The sequence below is a fragment of the Melozone crissalis genome, unplaced genomic scaffold (genome assembly GCF_028551555.1).
Source record: "Melozone crissalis strain CALT ecotype California unplaced genomic scaffold, PUWL_Pcris_2 ptg000018l_1, whole genome shotgun sequence".
NCBI classification, from domain to species: Eukaryota; Metazoa; Chordata; class Aves; order Passeriformes; family Passerellidae; genus Melozone; species Melozone crissalis.
In genome coordinates, this window is record NW_026535796.1 from 39,629,340 (window position 1) to 39,652,557 (window position 23,218).

The window sequence follows — 23,218 nt, forward strand, 5'->3', positions numbered from 1 at the left end:
AAAAACAACAGGCCTTTTGATGAGGTAATAGTTTTCCTCCATGTTTTTGTTTGTTTGTTGAAAACACTTGGATTTCACAGGAAGAAGTAACAAACACAACCGGGGATCAACTTCGTTAAAGAACTTTAAAAATCAACAGGACACACACCTCTTGCCTCAGCCACTAAACTGGATTGTCTCACTGCTCGAGCAAAACTGCTGAATTATTTCCCCAACAAAAGAAAGGCGCTTTTAGGTCCTATAATCTCATTTCAAATCCTTTTACCCACTCCCTTCTCTTTTTGGCCTTGAAATTGCAATCCTCTTTCAGGACTAATCTCGGGACTAATTGGTGCCAGCACTCCAGTTTCTCTTGCCATTTTGTCCCCTCCCTACTGCATTGTTCAGGTGCCCAAAAGGACAGCAGGCCAGGGTTCAGCGCCCCTGTAATGAGTCTGTTCCTCCAGACTAACTGTTAATAATTAGCAGGAAGCATTTTGTCTTTAAATTGCACAGCATGAGCAGCACAATTTCACTGAGCCAGAGAATTGCTTCACTGTGGCTGATGAAGCTCCCCAGGTTTGTGGGTGATGTGCAAGCTGGAGGGCAGCGTGCAGGGGGCCAAGCCTCCCAGCTGGGCACACAGGGTGGCACAGGCAGTGCCAGCCCCTCCAGAGCTACCCGTGGCAGGAAGGAGGGAAACGAGGAGCAAAGTGCTCACATCACCTACAGCAGCTGCCAAGGAAAGCATCAACGTAATGGGACTGAGTTGGTGTGGTGAAAGGACAGTCTGAGTTGAAGAAATATTCCAGAACACAATTCCCTGAAGAACAAGAAGTAAAGAGGAGATTTAAGAAAGTCTGCTACTCTTCAGCTCATGACTGTATTTGCAGGTAGTGCCAAAAAGGAACAATTACTTCTCTTACCAAGGGAATAGCAGTGTTGACTGTTTTCCATTTTCTGAAATTTTCTCAGACTTGCAGCAGACTTGGAAGCAAAACTAGTTTTTCTGTATTTGGAAACTTCAATCTAGAAAGTGCATTAAAACAAAACCATAAAAAAGCTGTTTCCAATGGACATTCATTTCCAGCAAACATAAGGCTAACCCTGAGTTTTGATTCAGGCAAAATTTCTTTGCTTTTTACATCACCAAATGTACACATTAAGTTTTGAAATTTTGATATTGTATAGTACATTCTACTGTCCTGAAGCTGAAGGTCAACACAAGAAACTCCACCCGAGACACACACTGCTTCCATCGTGCCCCAGCAGTGCTCTGCAGTTTAACCACCACTGGGACTAAATCCACACTCCTGTTCACTGCTGTCTTCAGACATCTATGAGGATGTACATCATGAAGAACAGATTAGCATCAAAACAGGAAAATGATACAACCTGCTTCACTCTCCTGAAAGATAAACACTTCTTGTGGAGCATCAGTGAGAGACAAGCTGTCGGATGCTGAGACTCCTGCAGAAGTCAACACACAAGACACTTGAGTCTCACTCGATTTAGGGAATCTACCATTACTGCAAAGAGACAGCAACAAATACACGTGTGTAGAAAGGAATGCTCAGCCACCATCTCACTACCACTGGAGAAAAATGCAGTCTGTCACTGCAAGAACCTTCTGGAATGGTGTGGGTATGTAACTTTTACACAGTAAGAACGCAGCATTTATCTCTGGTCGTAGAAACTGACAGCAAGTATGAACACAGACCTAAACTTAGTGATGATTTTTCTTCGTCTGCACCATAGCTTGAGATCAGGTGGTGTCTCAGCGGCTCAGTTAAGATGGGTAATAAGTAAATTCTGCACATATTGCCATCCTTGGAATGCTAGATTTTCCCACCACACTAAAGCCATCCACAATGCAAGACTTTGCTGGGGAATTCATATTATAGATCAGCTGGAATAAAGGCATTTAAATTTTCCATGTCTTGAAAATGCAGTTTGCAAATGTGCTCGGGATCCATCACTGATTTCTGTTTGCCTTCGTGTGACCAATTTCAGACTAAGAGCTCTCCTCAGGTCATCCAATTCAGCTTCCTGCCAGCAGAAAACTCTTTCCTACAGGCAATTTTCTAGAATTTTATTGAGTCTGCTTTTCAGCACTATACGAGATGGATTTCAGACAATCTCCCTTAAGGAACTAATTCAGTCTAGTAAGTTCATTATTTGCACCTGGTCAATGACCAAGGGAAGATAATCCAGGGTCTGTGTACTTGGCTCCTTCTCATATGCTATTAAAATGGGAAGTTTTCCATCCTACTGTCAAAATCTGTTCACAGCAGCAGCAGAGAGACATCCCCCTGAAAATCAAGTATTTCTGTCTACAGAGAGATATTATTAACTTGTTTATGGCATCAAAGCAACCTCCCTTTTCTACACTGCAGTTTGAAACCTGGTAATCAGAAGACAGCAAGTGAAGACCAGTTCTTATTGCCAGTCCCCTCCCCTCAGGTCAGAGTCATACCTGGGTAGTGTTTGCCTGTCTCAAAGCACTCCCAATGCCTGTGCCAGCCCAGGCTGCTGCACTGCAGCTGCATTAGAACACCAGGCTGAAAGATGCAGCAGAATGCCAAGCTGTGCCTTGCAAATGACCCTTTTTCTCCCAGCTTGTGAACTCCAAGGAATCAGGAAGCTGAGGTAAAGCAATTTTCCCCTCTTTTTCCTGGCACTGGAAGACTTTTCAATAGCACTGAAGTGACTCGAAAAATCAGGTTTGCAAGCCAAGAAACCTTTAAGGCAGGTTTGTAGCACACACCCACCAGACTGTAACAGTCAATACTAAGCACAACGATGCCTCCATGCTCTTCTGGAAAGAATGTCCTCTGGGACACCATAAATTTACTAGCACAGCGCTGTGCCATCTCAGTAAGATTATGGCTCAGTGATGGGTTCTCACTGGTAGGAATATTTTAAGAAAGCCCTCGTCCTTGACAAGCCCCAATACCTCAAAAAAATCCCACAACAAATCACCAGGATCACACTTAAAGCACAATTACACAAGTGTCTTCCCCAGCACAACTAAGAGGACAGTTTGCTATTCAACAAGGGCAGCAAAAGCATCTTAAAATTACTTTGCCAAGAAGAAACAAGAAAACACACCAAAAATCCCCCAACAAACCTCCAAAAGCCCAAAAGCAATACTCTGCTGAACAACCAGGTGATTATGGGTCTTCAAAGCTTCACACAAACCAAAATCCTAAAGCTCTTGTTCCATGTAATTACAAAATAGAGGGCTCATCAATACAAACTGCCCTATTTTCAAAGCACAGCTTTGATAGTGATATCCCCAGGGTGACAGAAAAGGACCAGCTCTAACACTTCCAGGAGGAATTTCCAGTTTCATTTTCCCCCCAAATCTGACCAAGTCTACTTCTACACATGAAGTCAAAAGCAGCAAAATGTACTTAATAATCAAAATATCTACACTGCTTTAGCAATATAGCTGACTGTGGCTCTTAAACTATCATGGAATAAATGTGTTTGTATAAAGCCTTCCTTATACATTTTATTATACTTGCAAGTTGCAAAATAAAAGCTGGCTACTCCAGAAGCTTTGTTTGTTATTAATTCCCTTAAGTTTAGAAAATTATTTCATTCTAATTAATTGTTTTATTTATTTTTTTAATCTCATGAGAAAAATGGTCTTCTTCATCTTTCATATGCAAAACAGCTAAAGAGAGAACAACTTTTTATACAGAGAAGGAACTCCAATTAATAGAGATCTTAAATACGTGGGGAGCTGTTATGAATTTTGCCATTGATCAGACAGCTGCCTGAAAAAAAAGTGCCTTTTCAGGAAAGTTACATAATTAAAAGTAACCCAATTCCTTTTTGTTTGTGTTTTTTTCTCCATCTGCTTATCTAGATTAAACATAAAAATTAATGAAGCCCAAATGATGTCAAATTTGCTAAATTTACATTTCTCTTTCATATACTTTTACTGGACCTGCATCCTGCGCTTCCCTCAGTTATGAATTTCCAATGCTCCATGGACATTTGAAAGCGCTGTTACATTTTTAATAACCCAACCTTCAGTATCTGCATTACTATGCAATTCATTTTCCCAAATTCCATATATTCTGTCTTAAAAAACATCACTCTCACCACCATCACAATAGAATAAACCACAGGATTCAACACACTTCCAAACTAAGTGGAAGTGCCAAAAAGAGAGTCTGTTCTAAGCATCTTTAGCTTTTCAAACTAACCTTAGGAAAGTCTCCACCAAGCCTGTAACCACTGTTTCAACAGAATTTCTTTTGGAAGCATATATAATGGAATTGTGATAAAAATAGTTACAGAAAAAAAAGCAGCGAGAGGCGTAGAGCTCTGCAATATTTATACCACCCAGGCAGACAACACAGAGAACCCATCAGTGAGGTTAAAAACTGCAGCACAGAGAACAACTGACAACAGCAGTCAGGTATAAGGGGCCATAAGAAACAAATGCAAAACCCCTCTAGCTGCATAAAATTGGACACTGACTACTACCTTTAAAAGTGAGCAGAATAATAAATTACAGTTATTCTACTTTTACAAATAAAGTCCATGTAGTCTTGATTCTAATACCAAAAATATGTCATACAAGCTAATGAAAGAAAAATTGAACAAGTGCACGCATGCTGCAGCCAGCCAGGAAAGAAATACATTTACAATTGTATTAGCAAGACCCACTGGCTGTGCTTTCTTGGATGCTTTAAGGGCAGAGCAATAAAAAATTACCATACATAACCGCACCGTTCATATGAGCTGGCAGAGTGAGTACTGGCAATTAACGGGAGGGGACTGTCAACAAAGCAGGAATGAGTCAGGATGTAAAGAAAGGAAAGATCTTTTGTAAAGCACTGATCCACACTCTCATCTGAGCTGGCCAACCTCTTCACCAATTTGCCTTTCACAAAGGAATAAAGGATCTGAACGCATGGAGGTGGAAACCATATTTCCCTGTAAACAGATACACAGGTGTATGTGACAATCCAGACAACTTCACCCCAGGGAGAGCTGGGCTGCAGCCCCACCCACACTCCTCTTCTGGTATCCCCAAGTTACTCATCAACAACACGAGTTTGCCAGTCACACCGCTGGCACAAACCCTCTGCAGACCAGTTGTCTCAAACAATTCTCCCACCACTGTTCTCTGAGTATTTGCTCTTTTGTAATGAAAATAGGTCACCTGCCCTAAAACAGTACATTTTTGTTTTAAGTGCAAGAGAGAACAGCCTCCCTGGCAGCCAGGCTGTGTTTTGACATAAAAAGTACACTGCAGTATATACACATATCTGTGCACTGAAACCCCAGAGATCTGCACATTTATTACTAAAACCATTTGCAGTCATAGGGAAAAATGCCTCAGACAGAAGGGGGAATCTTATCAAAAGTAGAACAACACAAAACCACCCAGATGAAACTCACAGCCTGTTCAGTCCATTTATATGACCTAATGACAAAGATGAATTTTTCACAGAAAGTGGAAGAGCAACATAATATAGCACAGTAAATGTGTGCTTGCTTCTACAGCCCATGTGGACTTGAAGTACTGGAGAGATTGATTTAAATGTAAAAATCCCACAAGAACTAGAATATTCTCCCAAATGAATTTGTATTAGCTGTGGAGACAGTAATTAAACAAAATTCCAACTTTTGTGGGATTATCACTTAATCATTAGCCTCAACATTCTCCTGTGGTAGCCACTAAGGTTCCACTAAGTAATTTACAGCCTGCCCCTAAGCCTCCCATCCCCACTCTTTCAATCAGTAGCAAAACAAACACACACACAAGCAAACAAACAACAACAAGAAAAACTCCTCAAGAACCAAGGAGGAAAATGCTACATTTTACAAACAGGTTCACAATTCAGAAATATCACAAATACCACCAATGAGTACCATACACCTACAGACTCGTCTCAGGGATACCTGGAATGGAAAGAAAGCCAACAAAAAAACCCCGTTGAATTCAATTTCTTCAAATCTATCTAAAACATGGCCCCTGAATTCTCACTTGTTTATTGCTGTAACAAAACTGCCTGACAGAACTATGGGGTTACCATAATAAAGTCAAAACATCTGTGAAAAAACACACTACAGAAAATCAAATATAACTTCCAGAGTTTCAACAGAGTTTACTGAAAAAGAATAAGAAGTGCAAGTGCTGAGTACTTCTGTTTAGCAAGGAGGAACAACCATTTTATCAAGTCACTTGCAGTGGACATGCAAAGAGACATACCTCCCACCCTCCATTCTTTTACTCCAGGACAAAGAGGTGGTAAGGAAAACAATCTCAGTTCCCAGGCACACAGAACTTTGAGGAGAATAGAAATTTCTCTGCTAAGGACCCTCCAACACCTCCAAAGCCCAGTTTTTATATAAGTATCTTATTCTGATAAAACAAGCAGCTTGATTTTTCCAAGTCAAAATTCAAAACCCAAGTGTAAAGAAGTTTTTGCATTAAGAAAGACTCTATGCTTTTTATTCCAAAAGTTCAAAAAAAGGTGTTTTAATATCATTTAAGCCCTTTCTGGTTTTACTCATCTGAACCCTGGAGGCTCCTGAGAAACAAAACTCTAGTTTTATTCCTACAAAAGCCAGTTCGATCAAAATAGCAGGAGCATCATTTTTACTTATGATCATACAGAGGGCAGATTCACATACACTGAAAACTGGATACACAACAGGAACCCAGGTGATAGAGTTATAAAACCCAGAAAAAACATGGTCAGTAATCACAATCTGCATGAGACAACTCCAGTCTTGAGCTGAGGATTTCTGACATCAGAAGTTAAGTCATACCTGACAATGACAAAAATTATGATTCAATCATTCAAATACTATAACAATACTATAACAAAAGAAATTATGACAAAATGTACTTTCTTTAAACAAATTAATAAACCTGCCTTCTCCAGAAAGGGTATCAAATGATACAGAGATACGACACCACCACTGTACAGCACCCTGTATATACTCATATGCATACAACACACATCCCAGAAAAAGTGAATTGGTCAATAAAAGTTCAAAAGAACTAACCCACTAAAACATCTTTTGAGCTTTTTATCTAAAAAACATATAGATACGGAAGAAATAGGACATCTGTGCTTTAAAAGAAATAATTCACAGAAAGACTGATTGATACTTTGGGAAATACTGGGTTTAATACACACAGGTATGAAATGCAACTGCAGTTTCTTTTAACTGTACGCATAAGATAACTGGAAGCACTGTTGGAGCAGATGGGTGACCCTTATAAATGGGAGATGAGGGAATCCAGGAGGGAGATTTCGTTCAGAACAAGGACCAGCTGCTCTGCAAGGTCCAATGGCAGATGAGGGAATCCAGGAGGGAGATTTCGTTCAGAACAAGGACCAGCTGCTCTGCAAGATCCAATGGCCCAGGGCCCAAGCTGATGGTGCACCATGCAGCTCAGTTTTGTACCTCTGCTGGCTAACACAAGGCCTGATGGGCCACCTCCATCACCTTGTTAACATTCTCCACAGTCATACTGTGAGCAGCAATGAAATGTGTCCCTCTTATGCTCTGCTTCCCACTAACACCATGCAGAGAAGAGGAAATGGTTCTCACTGGCCACGCTCCCCTCCTGGGACATTCCTCTATGGACAACCAGGATTTTCAGTACATCTGTCACCTTCTCTTATGACCTGGGGAGAAGATGGTCACCTGCAATCAGTTCCTACAGCTCTTGGACTCAAGTGTCCTACTCCAAGTCTGCCATGGCCTTTGAACCTGTGTGCAAAACTGATATTATCAAAGAAAGATTGCATATGGAACAAATTGGTTACACAAATATTCAGAATTTTGCATAAACTACAACAGCTGCCTCACATTTTAAACATGTTCTCTATTCCCTAAAATATATTAAAATGCTAGATGAAATGATGAAAGGTCCGCACAGGCTTTTGTTTAAGACAGAGCCGCAATTCTTGGAAATAGTCAATTCCCCTTAACTTTGAGTTAAAACAATTATTAAATATACAATAAAGAGTTAAATTGTAGCATGCCTTAAAATCATAGCCATTACACATAAAGACATCCCTTACCCATTGTTTGAAAGATTCAAGTTATCTTAATATTTTTTACTAGTAGTTCATCACTATTAGCATAACATTAAGAATTGTTCTGTGAACGTCACTTTTACAACAGAACTACAAACAATGCGACTTTTCCTGTCAATTTTTTTTTATATAAGCATCAAAGGAAAGCCCAATAGCTAATAGAGAAGTGAAGAAAATCTAAAAGAAAATACAAGAGCATGATTAAAACTAAATGAAAAAAATTAACTTGAGCTATTGAAATACAAAAAAACCTTTTTATAATCCAAGAGCAGCAAGATGTGACACACTATGATACTATTTGTGGCTTCCCAAGCTTCACAAGTCTGTTTTCAAATTCAGAATTCAGATAATTTACATGGCAGTAATATTATATGATTAACAAAGGTGATGCTCATGGTGACCACTGTTCATTGCACTTTCATAGTGCTCCTTCCTGAGTCTGCATTTTCAACTCCTAAAACTTCAGTGAACTGTTCCTGAACGCTGCACAGGCTTCCCCATCCACACAAGTGCTGCAGTGTCACAGTGACGCAAGGGCTGCTAATGGCATGAAGGGTGACAGATCCTGCACTGCCCAGGGACCAAAGGTGAGCTGTCCCTCACACCCTCTGTGTTTTGCTTCACCCCACAGCTCCTGCACTGTGCAACCCTGCCCCACCTGCAGCAGCACACACTCCAGGGGCAGCAAGGAAGAGGGATGAGGGGCTGCAGGGAAACACAAGCACAGCACCCACACGCTTCACGTTCCTGCAGCCAGCAACTCACAGCTCTGAACACCCAGGCCCACAGAGGGTTTTACAAACAAAGTAACAAAAATTTCAAAACATATCCCTACACTTTCTTTTTCCCATGAACTTAGTGGAAATATCTACGGTACCATTCCAAGTTATCTTTGGAATAAGGCTATATTTATCTACAGAAGGCACAGAGGAGGGGAAAAAGAGCCTAAGAAGCCAAGTAACTGGAAAGACTGTTCACAAATGGAACCATGAAAAATAACAACATAAAGCAATGAGCTGGTGTTTGCCTGACATCTAGAGAAAGATGACAGACTAAGGACTCTGCTTTACAGTACTTTACCAAAAGTCTAAATACATGCAAACAAAACAAAGACTCAACCAAATCTTCATGTATTTGACATGTAAATGGGAAAAATGATATTTCTTCTTTCTGGAGGTATGAATGAGAAAGAATTGAAAACATTTCAGTTGAGAAGGCTCAGAAGCATGTGACTAATTTTGAGAGGAATGAAGATTTGATTAGAGGGTCATTTGTATTTCTACCAGCCATTCCTGCATGAAACTATGTTAGAGAGATCAGATTCAGACTTTCTCCTCCTCTTTTTCTGTCCAGGATCTGTGGTCACCTTTCTGAATTTATCTTTCCTCCCTACACATCCTTCAGGCTGTAAGGTGCAAAAAAGAAAAGAAAAAAAAAGAAAAAAAAAGAAAAAGAAAAAAGCCTTTTTAAAAGTAAGAAGAGTTGATCTGTTTTGTTTCCTGAAACTATATTCAGTGGGATCACAGAAGTCTAATGGTTAGAGAACTGATAAGAATATGATAGAAACCAAGCCCTGGATTGAGAGATCCTCAAATATTTATGCACTTCTCAGTGTATTCACTCCACCAGAAGTTCACTTTGCTGTTCATACCTGACACCAAACTAAACCAATATTATCTAACTTGCCAGAAAACAGAAATAAAGCAACATAATCCCAAAGTATAGATGGTCTTCAAATTAAGGCATGTGATAGGGGCAGAGGGCACACTTCAGAAGAACTTGCATTCTCTATGATCTCACAAACTACAAAACTATGAAAACAAAAATTCCCTGAAGACTCCACCTTAACACCACATCAAGAGAAGAAAACTCATTGTGACTCTGCATAGGAAGTAAAATAGATCATTCTTGATAAAGTGGTTGTAACATGCACAGAAATCAATATCAGACTTGCCTATGATCAGCTTCATTTCCTATCAAAAACACAAACAGTAACACAGAATTAAATCCACACTTCCAGACTGCAAAGAACAACCAAATCATGTCTTTTCTGCAAGAGACACCCTGAAAGTCTTTTAGTGAATAGGAAAAGGTTGTTTCACCAGCCTCCCCAAATGGGGAAGCTGGTGAAACAACCTTTTCCTATTCACATCTGATCTCAATGTACGAAGTGTACAGATAGGAGGGTGCTTATAATTTGTCTAATGTGATAACCTACAACTTCAATGTAGCTTCAATAAACAACTGCAAAAGGTGGAAGCAGTGATGGTAAATTCAAAACCTGTAGATATTTGAAGGTGTTCCTCCAGCAGGGCTGCACTGCTCCCACAGCAGGGCTGCACTGCCCGGGAGCTCCCACTGCAGGGCTGCACTGCACTGTGAGGGCTCCGACTGGTGAGGTGGGAGCAGGAGGGCAGGACTCAGTGATAAGACTCTGTGCTCTCAGCCTTAAAATAGACAAATGCAAATGAAAGCATGCCCAGGTCACCTCCCCTGCCATTTACCATAGAGCCCACAGTGATGGCCATCACTTTCTCACAGTGATTTGTAAAACTGGGATTTTTAGGAACAAAGCTTTAGCCACCAGGTTTCACAAATCTTTCTCTGTGTCTCTACAAATAAATTTCAGAAGTTAGATAAGGGTTTATAACCACAAAGTCCCTTTTTCTAATGTCAACCTTGAGATAAAGAATATTGTTATCAGAAAGAGGTATCAAAAGACAAGACAATGGAGAAGTGATGAATGTTTAAGGAGCTCATGGCTTGTACTTTTACTTAACCAAGTGTGTATCTATAAATATATTTCAAAGTTGCTATTGCCAAAATAATTGTAAAATTTAAGAAGAAACACATTAGTCTAACACAGCTATTTTTTGAAACCAAGGAGAGCTCTTCCTTTGTAATGATCTGTATCAGTGTTAGTTTGCTCTTGAAATTCATCATAAATGACATGCTTTATGACACATGCTTGAATTAGAAGAACCAGATAAAAACCCAAGGAGTTTTATTTGTTGTGAGTATTGTTTTTTAAGAACACACATCCAAGCCAATTAAAATTAAATAATTCACCTTGTGATACTTCTCTTCTAACAGCTTACAGGTAATCTTTGCCCTGAATCGAAGCAGCAAATTCAGACAACTGCAGTCTGAAGTTCATTCTTATGTACAAACACAGCAAGGTTGCCTTTTCCCTCAGAATGTCTCCTATACATGGAACCCAGTGTAGTCCAAATGTCATGGCTTGAGCCACTTTTATCTCAAATGATACTGGTACAACACTCACTCAGCCATCCAAATGAATGGGTTCACATCATGAAACTCCTTCATAAAAGGTCCATTCCTGTCACATTTATGCAGGATGCTCTGTTGAAGTCATGAAACTGAATTATCTGATGCAATTAATTTAACTCTGTTCAGGAAAAGGGCAATTTGTGTATTCAGTAATCATCGTGCTTGGGATATTTTTACAATGCATTCCTCCACTCTGTGCTCAATTCTACCCTAAGCTGCTTATGCAGATATTAAACAGAACATGTGATTCACTTGTGCATCTTTATTCTTTTAAAACATCTGATAAAGACAAGGAATAGCTCAATTTGCCCCTGTGGAATTTCACCAACTGACCCTTATTCCTAGAGCCAGGAATAATATTGGCAAATTATCTGGTTCCAGATATATTTTATTAAGTGACATAGCTTCTCTTAGTTGTGAACTTCCATTACATAAGATGGCCAGAGAGCAAAACCTCTGCCACCCAAGGATTTTTTTTCTAGATGTACTGTCTTCACCATAAGAAAAATTCCCCTTGGAATTTGTTACTATGACGATGTATAGCTCTGGAGATCTGACTATGGTGGAATGGATTTACATTTTCTACCCCTACTGAAGTCTTTGTACACATGAGAAAGCAATCACTTACACATGGGATTACTGGTTTCTTCCAAATGCACAGGGAATATTCAACTCATTGAGAATATATTGGAAATTTATTCAGAAAATTACCATGTAACTGTCAATCCAGAATTAATTCAGAAGTCACTGATAGGCTAGACCAGCTTCATGTTGACGTTTCACCAGTCATTAGCAGCAGAATGAATAAATATTTTAGAATACTATGGGGATATTAAGTTTTATTTAAACGTGGAAATGCTGAAAGATAGCCAAGTAGAAGTAACAGTGAGACCACAATTTCTTCATATAAAACCTGGCCTTTGCTGTATTTGCAAGGCATTTGCTCCTTCAACCACACAAGCTTTTTGTTTTATGATGCAGTCATTACAAGGAAGACTCCAAAGCACTTGGCACCACAAGCAGTGCAGCAGCAGCTCAGACATCCCATGGGCTCCAAGGAGAAAAACCTTCCCTTCCAGTTTTGGGACTCACTGGTCAGTGTTTCAGTAGACTCCTCCTTCTCCCTTGCCCAGCTACACTGGGCAGTGCTGAAAGCAGGTAGTGACTGAAACCCACTTCTTAAATCCCATACTGTCTGGCACCTGCCAGTAGTCCTCTCTTCTCCCACGCAAGAAAACAGGCTGTGAGGTTCTGGACACACACCCCACTGAAGAGGGCAGCACAACCTCTGCCCAAGGTCTGTGACTCTGCAGGCATCCTTTGCCACATACAGCAAGCAAGGAGCAGCAGAGGGCACAGGGCTGTGCAGGATGAGGGCAGGGGAGCAGTGGGCACAGGGCTGTGCAGGAGGAGGACAGAGGAGCAGTGGGCACAGCTGTGCAGGATGAGGACAGAGGAGCAGTGAGCACAGAGCTGTACAGGATGAAGACAGGGGAGCAGGGGAGCAGTAGGCACAGCTGTGCAGGACACAGTGTAGCTTTGCCCCTGTGCGCTCTCTGACACCCAGACAGGGTGTCTCTAAGGGTTCATCCCTGCAAGGACTGCCCACAGCAGTGCTGCTGCATTGCTTCCTTCAGCCTAGCCTAGAAGAGCTGCCCATGTCATTGCTCCTGCTGCCAACATCTGCCACCAAATTACACAGTGGTTCTGGCAAACCCAGCCCACTGAGTCAACAGTCACTTCACCCATAAAAAAATGGGAGTCCTCTGGCTTTCAACTGCATGTGTATGCTAGATTTTTTTGTTTGTGGGGATTAGAAGGGATCAAAATCTCTTAATTTCTATGTCAGATGTGCATTGCACTTCTACTCAATGAGAATTTATCAATAAATCTGGATAAGCGTGATTAAAATACCCTTTAAAAGGCAGCAGTAACAATAAAGCAAGGGCCAGAAAACATGCTTTGTTCAAATGCACAAATTAGTTTTAATCCATTACCTAAATTATTTATCTGTCCTTCTGCCAAGTACAGTAGTAAGGGGTACTTCCACAGGTGGTGCTAGGGACAGCGTTTGCCCAGCACCCCCCGGAGCACCAGGACAGCCGAGCTGCACCGCCTCGGCACCCCGCACCCCTGGTCACGCTCTGATTTCCAGAATAAAATCCAGGGGCCAGGGGCATCCCCGGCCACCGGGGCGATCCCCCGACACACCAGCGGGCGCAGGGTCTCCATTGCCAGCGCCGTGCCGGGATCGCCGTTACCGCGGCAACGGCGCGGCCGAGCCCGCGGCCCCGTGAGGCGGCAGCGCCGGCCCGGCCCGGCCCGCGCGTTGCCGGGAGACGCGCCGTCACCACGGCGACCATCACGCTGCCCTCCCGGCGCTGCCCTCCCTCCCGCCAGCCCCAACACTAACGCGGAAAAATAACAAGAAGCACCCGAGCCGCCAAGGGAGCCGTCAGCGCCACCGCGCAGTCCCGGCGCTGCTGCGGCCGGCTCAGCACACCTTCCCAGTCCTGAGGGGGAAGCACGGGCCATGAACCGCAATCCCGGCCCTTCCCGGCATCGAGGAAAACGCAGTTTGCCAGCCTCAGCACCTGCTTTCCTGCTTTGCGGATGGCAGCCATAGATCATGTCTCTTTGCTAACACTGGTCGTAAATGAATGCCAGATCAAAAAACCCCCACAAAATGAACAGAAAAACACCACCTCATGTCTGTTTCACCGAAGCAAAGGAGAAAATCCAGGCTAATCCTAAGGGGCACCACAAGCGCCCATCCACCACCAAGCGCTGGTCAAGGCACCTGGGCACCAGCTCAACCCGGTGGACATCCTGGAGCTGCACAGGCAACATCAGCCTCGGCTCTCCCAGGAGAAGAATGAGCCCATCTCCTCTGAGAGAGGGAGGGAATCGGGCTTTCACCAAAGGGGATAAGTGTGCACTTCAGAGCTCTCCATTTGCTCATCTGCATTTTTATTTCAGGCGCTCCTCTGCCAAAGGGCTGTTGCAGGCAGCCCGCAGGCTCTGCTCAGGAACGCTGATGCCAGCAGGGCCATGAGCCGGTAAAAGGTGCCCCGGACACGCTGAAGGGGCCAGGCCGGACCGGCGCTCCCGGGCGTCCCGCACTCGCACATTCCAAACTGCAGCGCTTGATTACATTAGTGTCTTACCCAAGAATCATACTCAACACGGCAGGAAAACATTTAGAATTGTAAAATGCATCTAGTTCTTACCTTTGATATGCCTGAGGAGATGTGGGAGGTGTATTGAACACATGCGAGTATGGGTGATAGGGTGTCTTTTTCAAAGCCTGAATAAGATTTTGTCTATATTCTGGGTCTATACACCACAAGGACCCCTTTCCAATACTCTGCAAAGAGAAAAGAATTAAAAAAAAAAATCAAATATTTGATCTAATGGCACAGCCATATTTATTTAGCAGTTTTTGTCAGGAAAAGCAGTGACTTTGGGTTTTTTGTCTGACAGAAGTGAATATAACTTGCTTGCCAGAGATTATTGCTCCATTAATAATGTATTATGACTGTATGATTTAAATCACAATTCTGAGGGGAAAAAAAGAATGAATGTTTGGTCGCTCTTTCTCCCCCTCTCTCTTGTTACTAGTTAATAGGATTTAATAATATCTGACAATTTTCCAATCACCTCATATTGGAAAAATAAGAAGCTACAGTTAACCGTTAAACAGAAACTTTGAAAATAAGTATCTTGGTTTTTGAAGTAGTTTTCTTTTCCTTTTGCTGTTATACAAACAGAAACAAGGCTAAAAAGGAGAGGGTTAAACACCCTAGCAACTGTTTTAAAAATATAAGGACTTAATCCTCCAACCCACATGACATCAATACCATTATACTACAAGAGGAAATTAATCATCTTTTCTCCCCAGAGGGGAAAAAATACCAAAAAAACCCAAAACAAACCAACGAACCAAAACTAAAACAAACAAAAAAAAACCAAAATAAAACCACCCCACAGTATAATCAGAGTATAACCATTTAAGTGTGTTGTGAAATTGTGATCAGCTAAAACAACAGTTACTGTAATTACCCTTTCTGGACTCAAGGAACAACACCAGCAGTTAATCTGTAAAGTAAAGATTACACTAAAATTCAGTGTTTATTCTGCAGTTACAAGCAGTGCAATTTCATTTCTTGTCTCAATCCCATCAGAGGTCAAGCTGAGGATTTTGGATTGTTTTGTGTGAGTTCTTAAACAAACATGAAAACTGCCTCAGCTTCACTATGAAAGCATATGGAATGATGGTTCAGGAGCAGTCTTGCTCTGCTTGATCATACATAAACACAAACACAAATCCTAACTGTTGACTGAACTCAACTGACAGGCATTCAAGGCATTATGCTACAATTTTTTGGTAAATGTTGATGCTTTCTGGACCAGGTGGGGGAGGCTGTGTTACTGCCTCTAGCTGCTTTTCAACTCAGGACCATCCCTCTCCTCTGCTTCAACTTCTATCAGTGAAACAAAGCTCTCCGTTAACATGTTACAGAACAAGCACACACACAGACACAGACAGAATCACATCAGAAGAAGGACATTCTTTTCTTAAACCATATAGAAGACCAAAACCAGACACCTGTTTCCTTTTGAAAACTTGTATCCTTGCCCCACCACTTCCTAAGTGCTCCTCTGCCCCACAGACAGCTTTAGGATACACAGCGCAACATGTCAAGTGCTTACAGAGAGCAAATGTGCACTAAATTCTCCTCCCCAAAAATAAATGAAAAATAAATGAAAAACGAAAGTCATCCCCAATGTCCCTGGATGGGTTTGTGTGCACCTAGAAAGTTTCCAGCACCATGTGAGACTTGGCTTTAAAGAAAAGGAGAGCAGCCAGCAGGAGCTGTGACAATCTTCTGTCAGAGAGAAGCAGGGCTGCAGGCTGCTCTGGTGGAACAGGAGCATGGGGTCAAGACTCTTCAGGATGGCTTGCAGGGTTCAAGCATATCCATCATTTTACTGCCCACAGGTAACCTACTAGGAGGCCACAGAGGCCACACTAGGAGCTGAAAGATGTCTAAGGGGAGACATCTTCCAGCACTTGAAATGAAGCAAGGTTCTAATATGGCCACAAAAGCCCAAGACTAAAGGGCTAGAGAGAAGCAAGCAAGCCTCTGTGGCTCTGATCTCAGCAAAGCACTACAGCCAACAGCTGAGAGATCCAGTGCTGTCAGTTGAGGAAGCTGTGCACCACAGTCCTCACACCACTCTGCAAGGAGGAGGTTGTTATGCTTAGCCCTCCTAAAATATGGGACAATGAGCCAGACACATGACAAGGCCAGTAAGTGATTCTTAGGCAAAGGATAGAGTCAAAAATAGAATTCAAACATCCCAAATTCCACTTCCATGCTCTATCCAAGACCCAGACTAAGAACATAAAATTTCCTTTTAAACAAGCAATGAGCAAAACGAGGAAAATTTTTCAGGAGAAAACCTTTGCTGGATTCCTTACTTCTTACAGCATGGGATAAGCTTATAAAAAAAGCTACAATTAAATACCAACTACCTTATTTGTACTTACTGGAACACAACATATTGTTTCCAAACTTCTCTGTTTTTTCATTTACTTCCAAGACAGCCTTGTCACCTACCTGGAAGATATTACTCCCCAAAACCCATCAGTCAGTTTAAGCTGAGGGCCTTACAATATGAAGTCACTACTGAAGAGTGACTTCAAAACCTTTCATTACTGTTAAGATAAGTTTGTGTGGTTTGCTCATATTCTTCCAAAAGCCAAAAATAATCTCACTGAAAAACAGGAACTCTGACAAAAAATATTGAGAAGTACACTCCTCGTTAAAAAAACCACTGGCAAGGCAGATTTGCTATATTTTCTCTGCAACTGAACTGACTTATAATTTACCAGCAAAAACAAATGTAATTTAAGGCAAAGCTTGCCAACTTTGCAATGTTCTCTTTTAAGACAGTTACTTTTGTTTTTCCACAATCACATAACAGAGCATGAATAAAAAGGAAAACTGAAGTGACATCTGGTTAAGAAACCTTCTTGACTGTTGGGAGGTGTGAAGAGCTTTGTTAACTGTCTGTTCAGATGTGTCATTAGTCTTCCCATGTACAGAGCAATCACGGGAAAGGAAATCACTGGAGCTCAGCCCCGTCGGTAGTGATTAATTTCCATCTTATGACACTTGGCGTGCTGCTTCACTACCTCCTCCAAGCCAAAAGTCAATAGTGACTCCAATCAAAAACCAGCAAGGAAGGGTCAAAAAAACCAACTCTGGATTACATTTGTCTCCCAGGCAACAAGTGACTGAGGAGTGGATAACAGCCCCCTGATACCTTCAGCACTTGGAGTGCTTTCAGACCTCCCCACATGCCACCTCCTCCCAGAGCCAGGCACAGCCACCTCCTTCCTGCCAAACACAGGTTACAGCTTCTGCACTGATTCCTGGTTAACGTGATTAAAAATGGGGAATGTTATTACAAGTCCTCTTCATGTCCAAGAGTAAACTATACTTGAGGGTAAACTATTTCAGAGGTGCTAATAGGGAGAGTGAGAAACATACAGAGTTACCCAATGAAATATCCTGACTGAATATTTAAAAAAAAAATCCTGATTATCTTCTATTTGGAGAAATTGCTACTCCTTTTTACATCACTTAACATATATATGTAGATTGTGCACAATACTGTGTACTAACTTGCAACTTATTAACAAATTTGCTCTCTCATACCTCAAATATCCTATTCTGATTCCCTCCCAGCAACTGAAGTCAGTGTACTGCCATGAAAAGGTACACAATACACTCAATGTTCACTTGTTTTTTCTTCTAATGGACTGCACATAGAAGTTTTTAAATACTACTTTACACAACCTATTATTGTTATTGTGTTTGGTCATTTTTTAGTAGCATTGAAAAAAGACTGAAATTTTAAAATAATTAAAATGCTGCTTGTCAGCTCTTTCAATTCCTATAGTTGGGAATTAATAGCATTATCCACTAGTAAAACTCCTCATTGTAAAGATTTTGCCTGCATATACCTCACAACTACCTGTCCTCACACATCAGCTACTGCCTGCCCAAAGCTCAACTAAAAGAATTGTGTGTTGAGCTCTTTCTGAGACCAGTGGCTGGGAAAAAGTACACAACCCATTGTATTGGTTTTGCTTGGTCAGATTTTGGTACTGCAGGGGCTACATCCATCTATATAAAAATTCCAGATAGTGTTCATTTGAAGAATTTTGTTCCCTGGTTATTTTAGCACATAGCTGAAATGTGTTAGGAACACAACCTTTTTCACAGAGCTGTTCTTTTCACTGCCATAAAAACAAGTCTGGCCAAAACAAAGCTTTGGGAAGAGAGCAGATACAGAAACCACAAAATACGGGCTCAGGGAGATGTTGGCATTTCCAAATCTTCCCTTCTGAAGCTCTGGTAACATCTTCACTTTGAATCTGCCTGGAGGAGCAGCTCCAGGTACCCATGTCTCTTGCATCACCACCAAGATGGTCCCCAAGGGAACAGAACCTTAAGGGAAACCTGCCAAAAGGGAGATTTTTTTTTTTCCTCTGTGATGCCTCGCATGTGCCTGGGCCTTCTTCCATAAGCCCATTTCAGACATTTTCCTCAAAGAAAACTCTTTTTCTCACACAATTTGATGTAAGTTACATTCATTAAGCTGGCTCACATGAAGGGTGTGACAAGCATCCAGAGAGCTGTGGCAAAGCAGAGGAGGGATGTGGGGACACAGGGAGGGGAATGGGAACTGCTCCCTTCTGCAGCAGGAGCCCTGGTGACATCCTGATGCACCTTGTGAAACAGCACACTGAAAAAGGAAAAGCAGGACTCTGGCTGGACAGAAAGCAGCTTGTAAGACAAATAGCAAAAGCAGTATGACACAAAGCAGAGGTGCAGGGGCTGGGCTGAGCTGGGCAGCAAGGATTGCAGACAGCCCTGAGGGAAAGGCCAGGCTGCGCATGGGAAAGCAGGGACACCGAGAGCCTGGGCACCAACACAGGTGCCTGGAGGCTGGGAGGAGAGGAACCAAAACAAGACACCCACAAGTGACTCCAGAGCTCTGCTCACACACCTAAACTATGCCAGCAGGCTGAGAATTTTAACACAGCTCTGAGTTAAGGACCTTGCTACTCCCAAACAACAGCTGCCCACTGAGCAGATCTGTACTTTACTTCTCCACTATCAGATCCGGAGGGGATGAGTGGCCAAGGCTAGGCTTTCTTGAACCAAAATGATCAGCACTATGAACCAGGCAGCTACACAGGCTGAAGGGGTGCAGATATACACCATCTCAAAAGTAAGTCACATTGGCTTCAGTAACCATAAAAGCAAAGAGAAAAAGCAGAAATTTCCTATTACTCAAAAAAGGGCATTACCAACTAACATCTGCAGCTAACAAATACTGAAGTCACATCATTGTGACATCTGTCCCTGCCTAACCCAGTGGAGGTTGCAGTTAACACAGTTGTTAACACAGGACCAGTGAATATCATTAATATCACCTTCTTCAATGATTAGGAAACTTTTGTTGTCAGTAACTTACCATCAAAAGGTTTTATCTCGTGGATGAAACCTACTGTTGTTACAACAGGTGATCTCTTTGCAAGTAACAGTGGAGAGATTACTGGGTATTAAAGGTTCTTACTTTAAAGAAATATTTATCCTGAGCTCATTGTGTCCAGATATGCTGCAACAGCAGGCTTGAAGCAAACCTTTCACACAGATTTGCCACCATTCTTATCCATGGGAATGCCCAACAGCTTCTACAGGTCCAACTGTTCAATATGATCACAGAAACGTTTCTACAGGAACAAAAAGAATGGTAGGATAGAACTGTACATCTCACCACAGAATTTAAAGCAACAGTTTGAGTAAGTATATCCAAGACCAGAATCTGAAAAAGATAATTGTTTTAGACCAGAATTGCAGAAGCATATTTTCAACTTCTATGATTGCACCACATCTAATGTAGCAGCACAAAGCCATCAGCCACCTTGCTGACACTGCTGACTGCTCACACCTGTGCAGGAAGCCTCTGGGGGTGGTGAGAGCACAGCCAAGGCTGTCAGGAAGCAAGGACCTGCAAAAGCACCAAAGAGAACAAGGCATGATGGAAGAGCCTATCCATAAAAAGAGCAGGGTACTTCACTCGCCACCTGACATTGCAGTCACAGAGAGGGCAGAGCAATTCTGGAAACCCTGACTAAAACAAGTTTCTGGCTGGTTTCCAGGAACAGCAAACTATCATCAGGAATTCCTCCTAAACACAAATTCCCCTTTTCTCATCCTATGAAAAAATATATTTAACAAGAAAAGTGAGGTATTTTCATGAGGAAATTGAGAAGCAATTGAGAAGATAGAAGGCAAGTAAAATACTTTCCAAGTTGCACCTTATGACACCCTGTCTTCAGCTCTGAAGTGGACTGAGAGGAACACAATAATCACTCCAAAATCCACCTCAGGAGAGAATGACTTGCTTAAATAACTTTCTTGTACTAAGCAAAGAAACCTGCCAAGTGACTTCAAAGCCATCCCACAATACAACACAGACACACATACTTCACTAAATATACCTCTACCCTTGAAGGTTTGCAAACTTGCACTGGCACTATGGGAAAGAAGTGGTTCATGACTGCAAAATTCACCAAGACTAAAAAATGCCAGCCTGTTGTGACCCCTGATGCTGTGTTGAATCAGCCCTATGATGGCAAGGGCAGAGATGGTTTTCAATATCCAAGGAGAGAGAAGCTGTGCAACCAGGAACGCTGCTCAAAGCCAGCTCTATGCCAGGCACTTGCACACAGTGCTGACAAGAACACACCTTACTTTTTTAGTTCAGCTACTCATCCCTCATGTTAGTATCATGCTCCTCCAAATGAAGGCTATCACTACTAAAACAAAACCAACTCAGAACTAGTTCCTTCATTTACATGAGGCAAAATTAGCATACTAGTATCAAAACTTGGAAAATATATTACATAACAAATTTTAAACTATTGGCCTGGCAAGCACTCAGGAAGATTTAAGATCAGATGCCAAAGTTGGTCTGCTGGTCTGTTTAAAACTCTATTGCTTAGCTTTACTCATTGGTATTTCAAGTTATCAAGAAAGTCATAATGTTGCTTGCTCTGCCCTCCTACACAGATTCTCCCATTTTAAGTAGTTTTTCATGGGTGGTCACAGACAATACTAAAACTTTACCATCTCTAACAGCTTGCCTACACCTTGCATATGAGTCTGGGGGTTCTCTAGTTACTCCTTTTTATAAACAATTGAACTTATTTTCAGAAACACACAAACAAAGCATTCACTCATCTGAGGTCAGCTAGGTTTTTTTCTGGGATTTTTTTTGGGTTTTGTTTGGCTTTTTGTTTGGTTTTTTGTTTGCTTGGGTTTTGTTGGGGTTTTTTTGTTTTTTTTTTTTTAAATTAAGAAGTACAACAGTGAAGGAATTCTGAAAGAAAGAAAAACAAAGCCACTGCCAGCGATTCCTATTATTACAAAATGCATTCCTCAGATTCACTTCAATCTTACATAAAAATGACAAATAACTATTCATGCAGTTTAAGGGCAGATTTTCTTCATTCTCTTTTAACATTTCTAGCGCAGACCAGTGAAATCATCTATGTCCAGCTTTAAAGAATTGCACTATAGACCTTGACTGCATTTTAATGGCAGTGACAACTGCTTACTAAGCTTTTAATTTTCATAAAAATCCCCTGACCTACAAACTTAAGAGAAGTAGAAATTTCACCTGCTCTTCCAAGGAAAGTTTGGCAATGTTAGGTGAGAGCTTAACACCAAGCTGAAGTAAATCTGAAGTAGTATCTGCATGCAGCGTAACAAAACCCTCACAAACACTTCTGCACGTTTTCAACCCTTCCCCAGCAAAGCAGCAGTCACAGCTCAGCTCAAGCACAAACGTGAAGAAGCGTGACGGGAAGAGACTAGCTAAAACACAATTACATGATCATAAACATATGCTCATCTAATGCATGAAATTAAAGTTTTGATTTGAAAGCTTCCTGGAGTACAGCGTTCAACCCAAGTAAGCCAGTTGCATCAAAAAATCATCAGCATTTCTTAAGAAAACAAAAGGTTGGGGCTTTTAAAATCTTATTTTGCTCCAAGTAAAAACATCCATTACTCCAAATCATGCAAATGCAAGTCTTTGTTTTCACACTCAACTCTTGGTATTGTAGCTCACTAGCTCAGTGAGCTACCCCAGACACCAACCCAGCCGTCAACCTTTTATTCTGATTTGACTTTATGAAAGTGCTCTGGTTCTTCCCCAAGTGATGCAGCCACATGAACCACCTCTACATCTCTGCCGTTCTTCCAGTCACAAAATGGGCACTGTCTTTCTGACTGGAGAGGCTGGGTGGGTATATTACTTCCCTAACAATGGAAGTATGGTTAGAGAGGAAAAGGACTATTTCGTCTCAAAATGAAATAAAACAAAAAGGAAGCCAAGCATATAAATAAACAATGATAAAGGAATAAAGAGGCCAGATCAGCACTGAGAAGTAACAGCTGAGAAAAGAAAGGCTGTGGTATTCCATAGTCAAAAATACTCAACTTATTTGAGAGGCAGGATGCAGCACAACATCCTGCAACACAAGAAAGTGTCTACCAAAACTCACACTGTCCCGTGGTGTTCCAATATTAAAGGAGCTCAAGTCTCACCAGCACAAGACATATCAGTTTTCCCTGTGCCTCTGGGCTTGTATGTGTTATCAGGGTGAAAGGCCCTGCCCTCTGCAGCAGTGCCTTCTGAGGCTGCCCACTCCCCCCAAATCTGCAGGGAGCCCCATTAGTACCATCACAGGCACAGAGCCTGTGGCCTTGTCT

The 23,218-nt window shown here is 41.7% G+C and overlaps 1 protein-coding gene across 5 annotated transcripts in view; it reads right to left on the minus strand.

The window, feature by feature from the left end:
* FOXN3 (forkhead box N3) overlaps positions 1-23,218 on the minus strand; it is a 202,821-nt gene that overhangs the window by 84,513 nt on the left and 95,090 nt on the right. For all 5 annotated transcript variants that reach the window (XM_054275777.1, XM_054275776.1, XM_054275775.1 and 2 more), the window contains exon 3: positions 14,585-14,721. In XM_054275777.1, the coding sequence (XP_054131752.1) occupies positions 14,585-14,721 (137 nt within the window). The remainder of the gene's footprint in view (positions 1-14,584; positions 14,722-23,218) is intronic.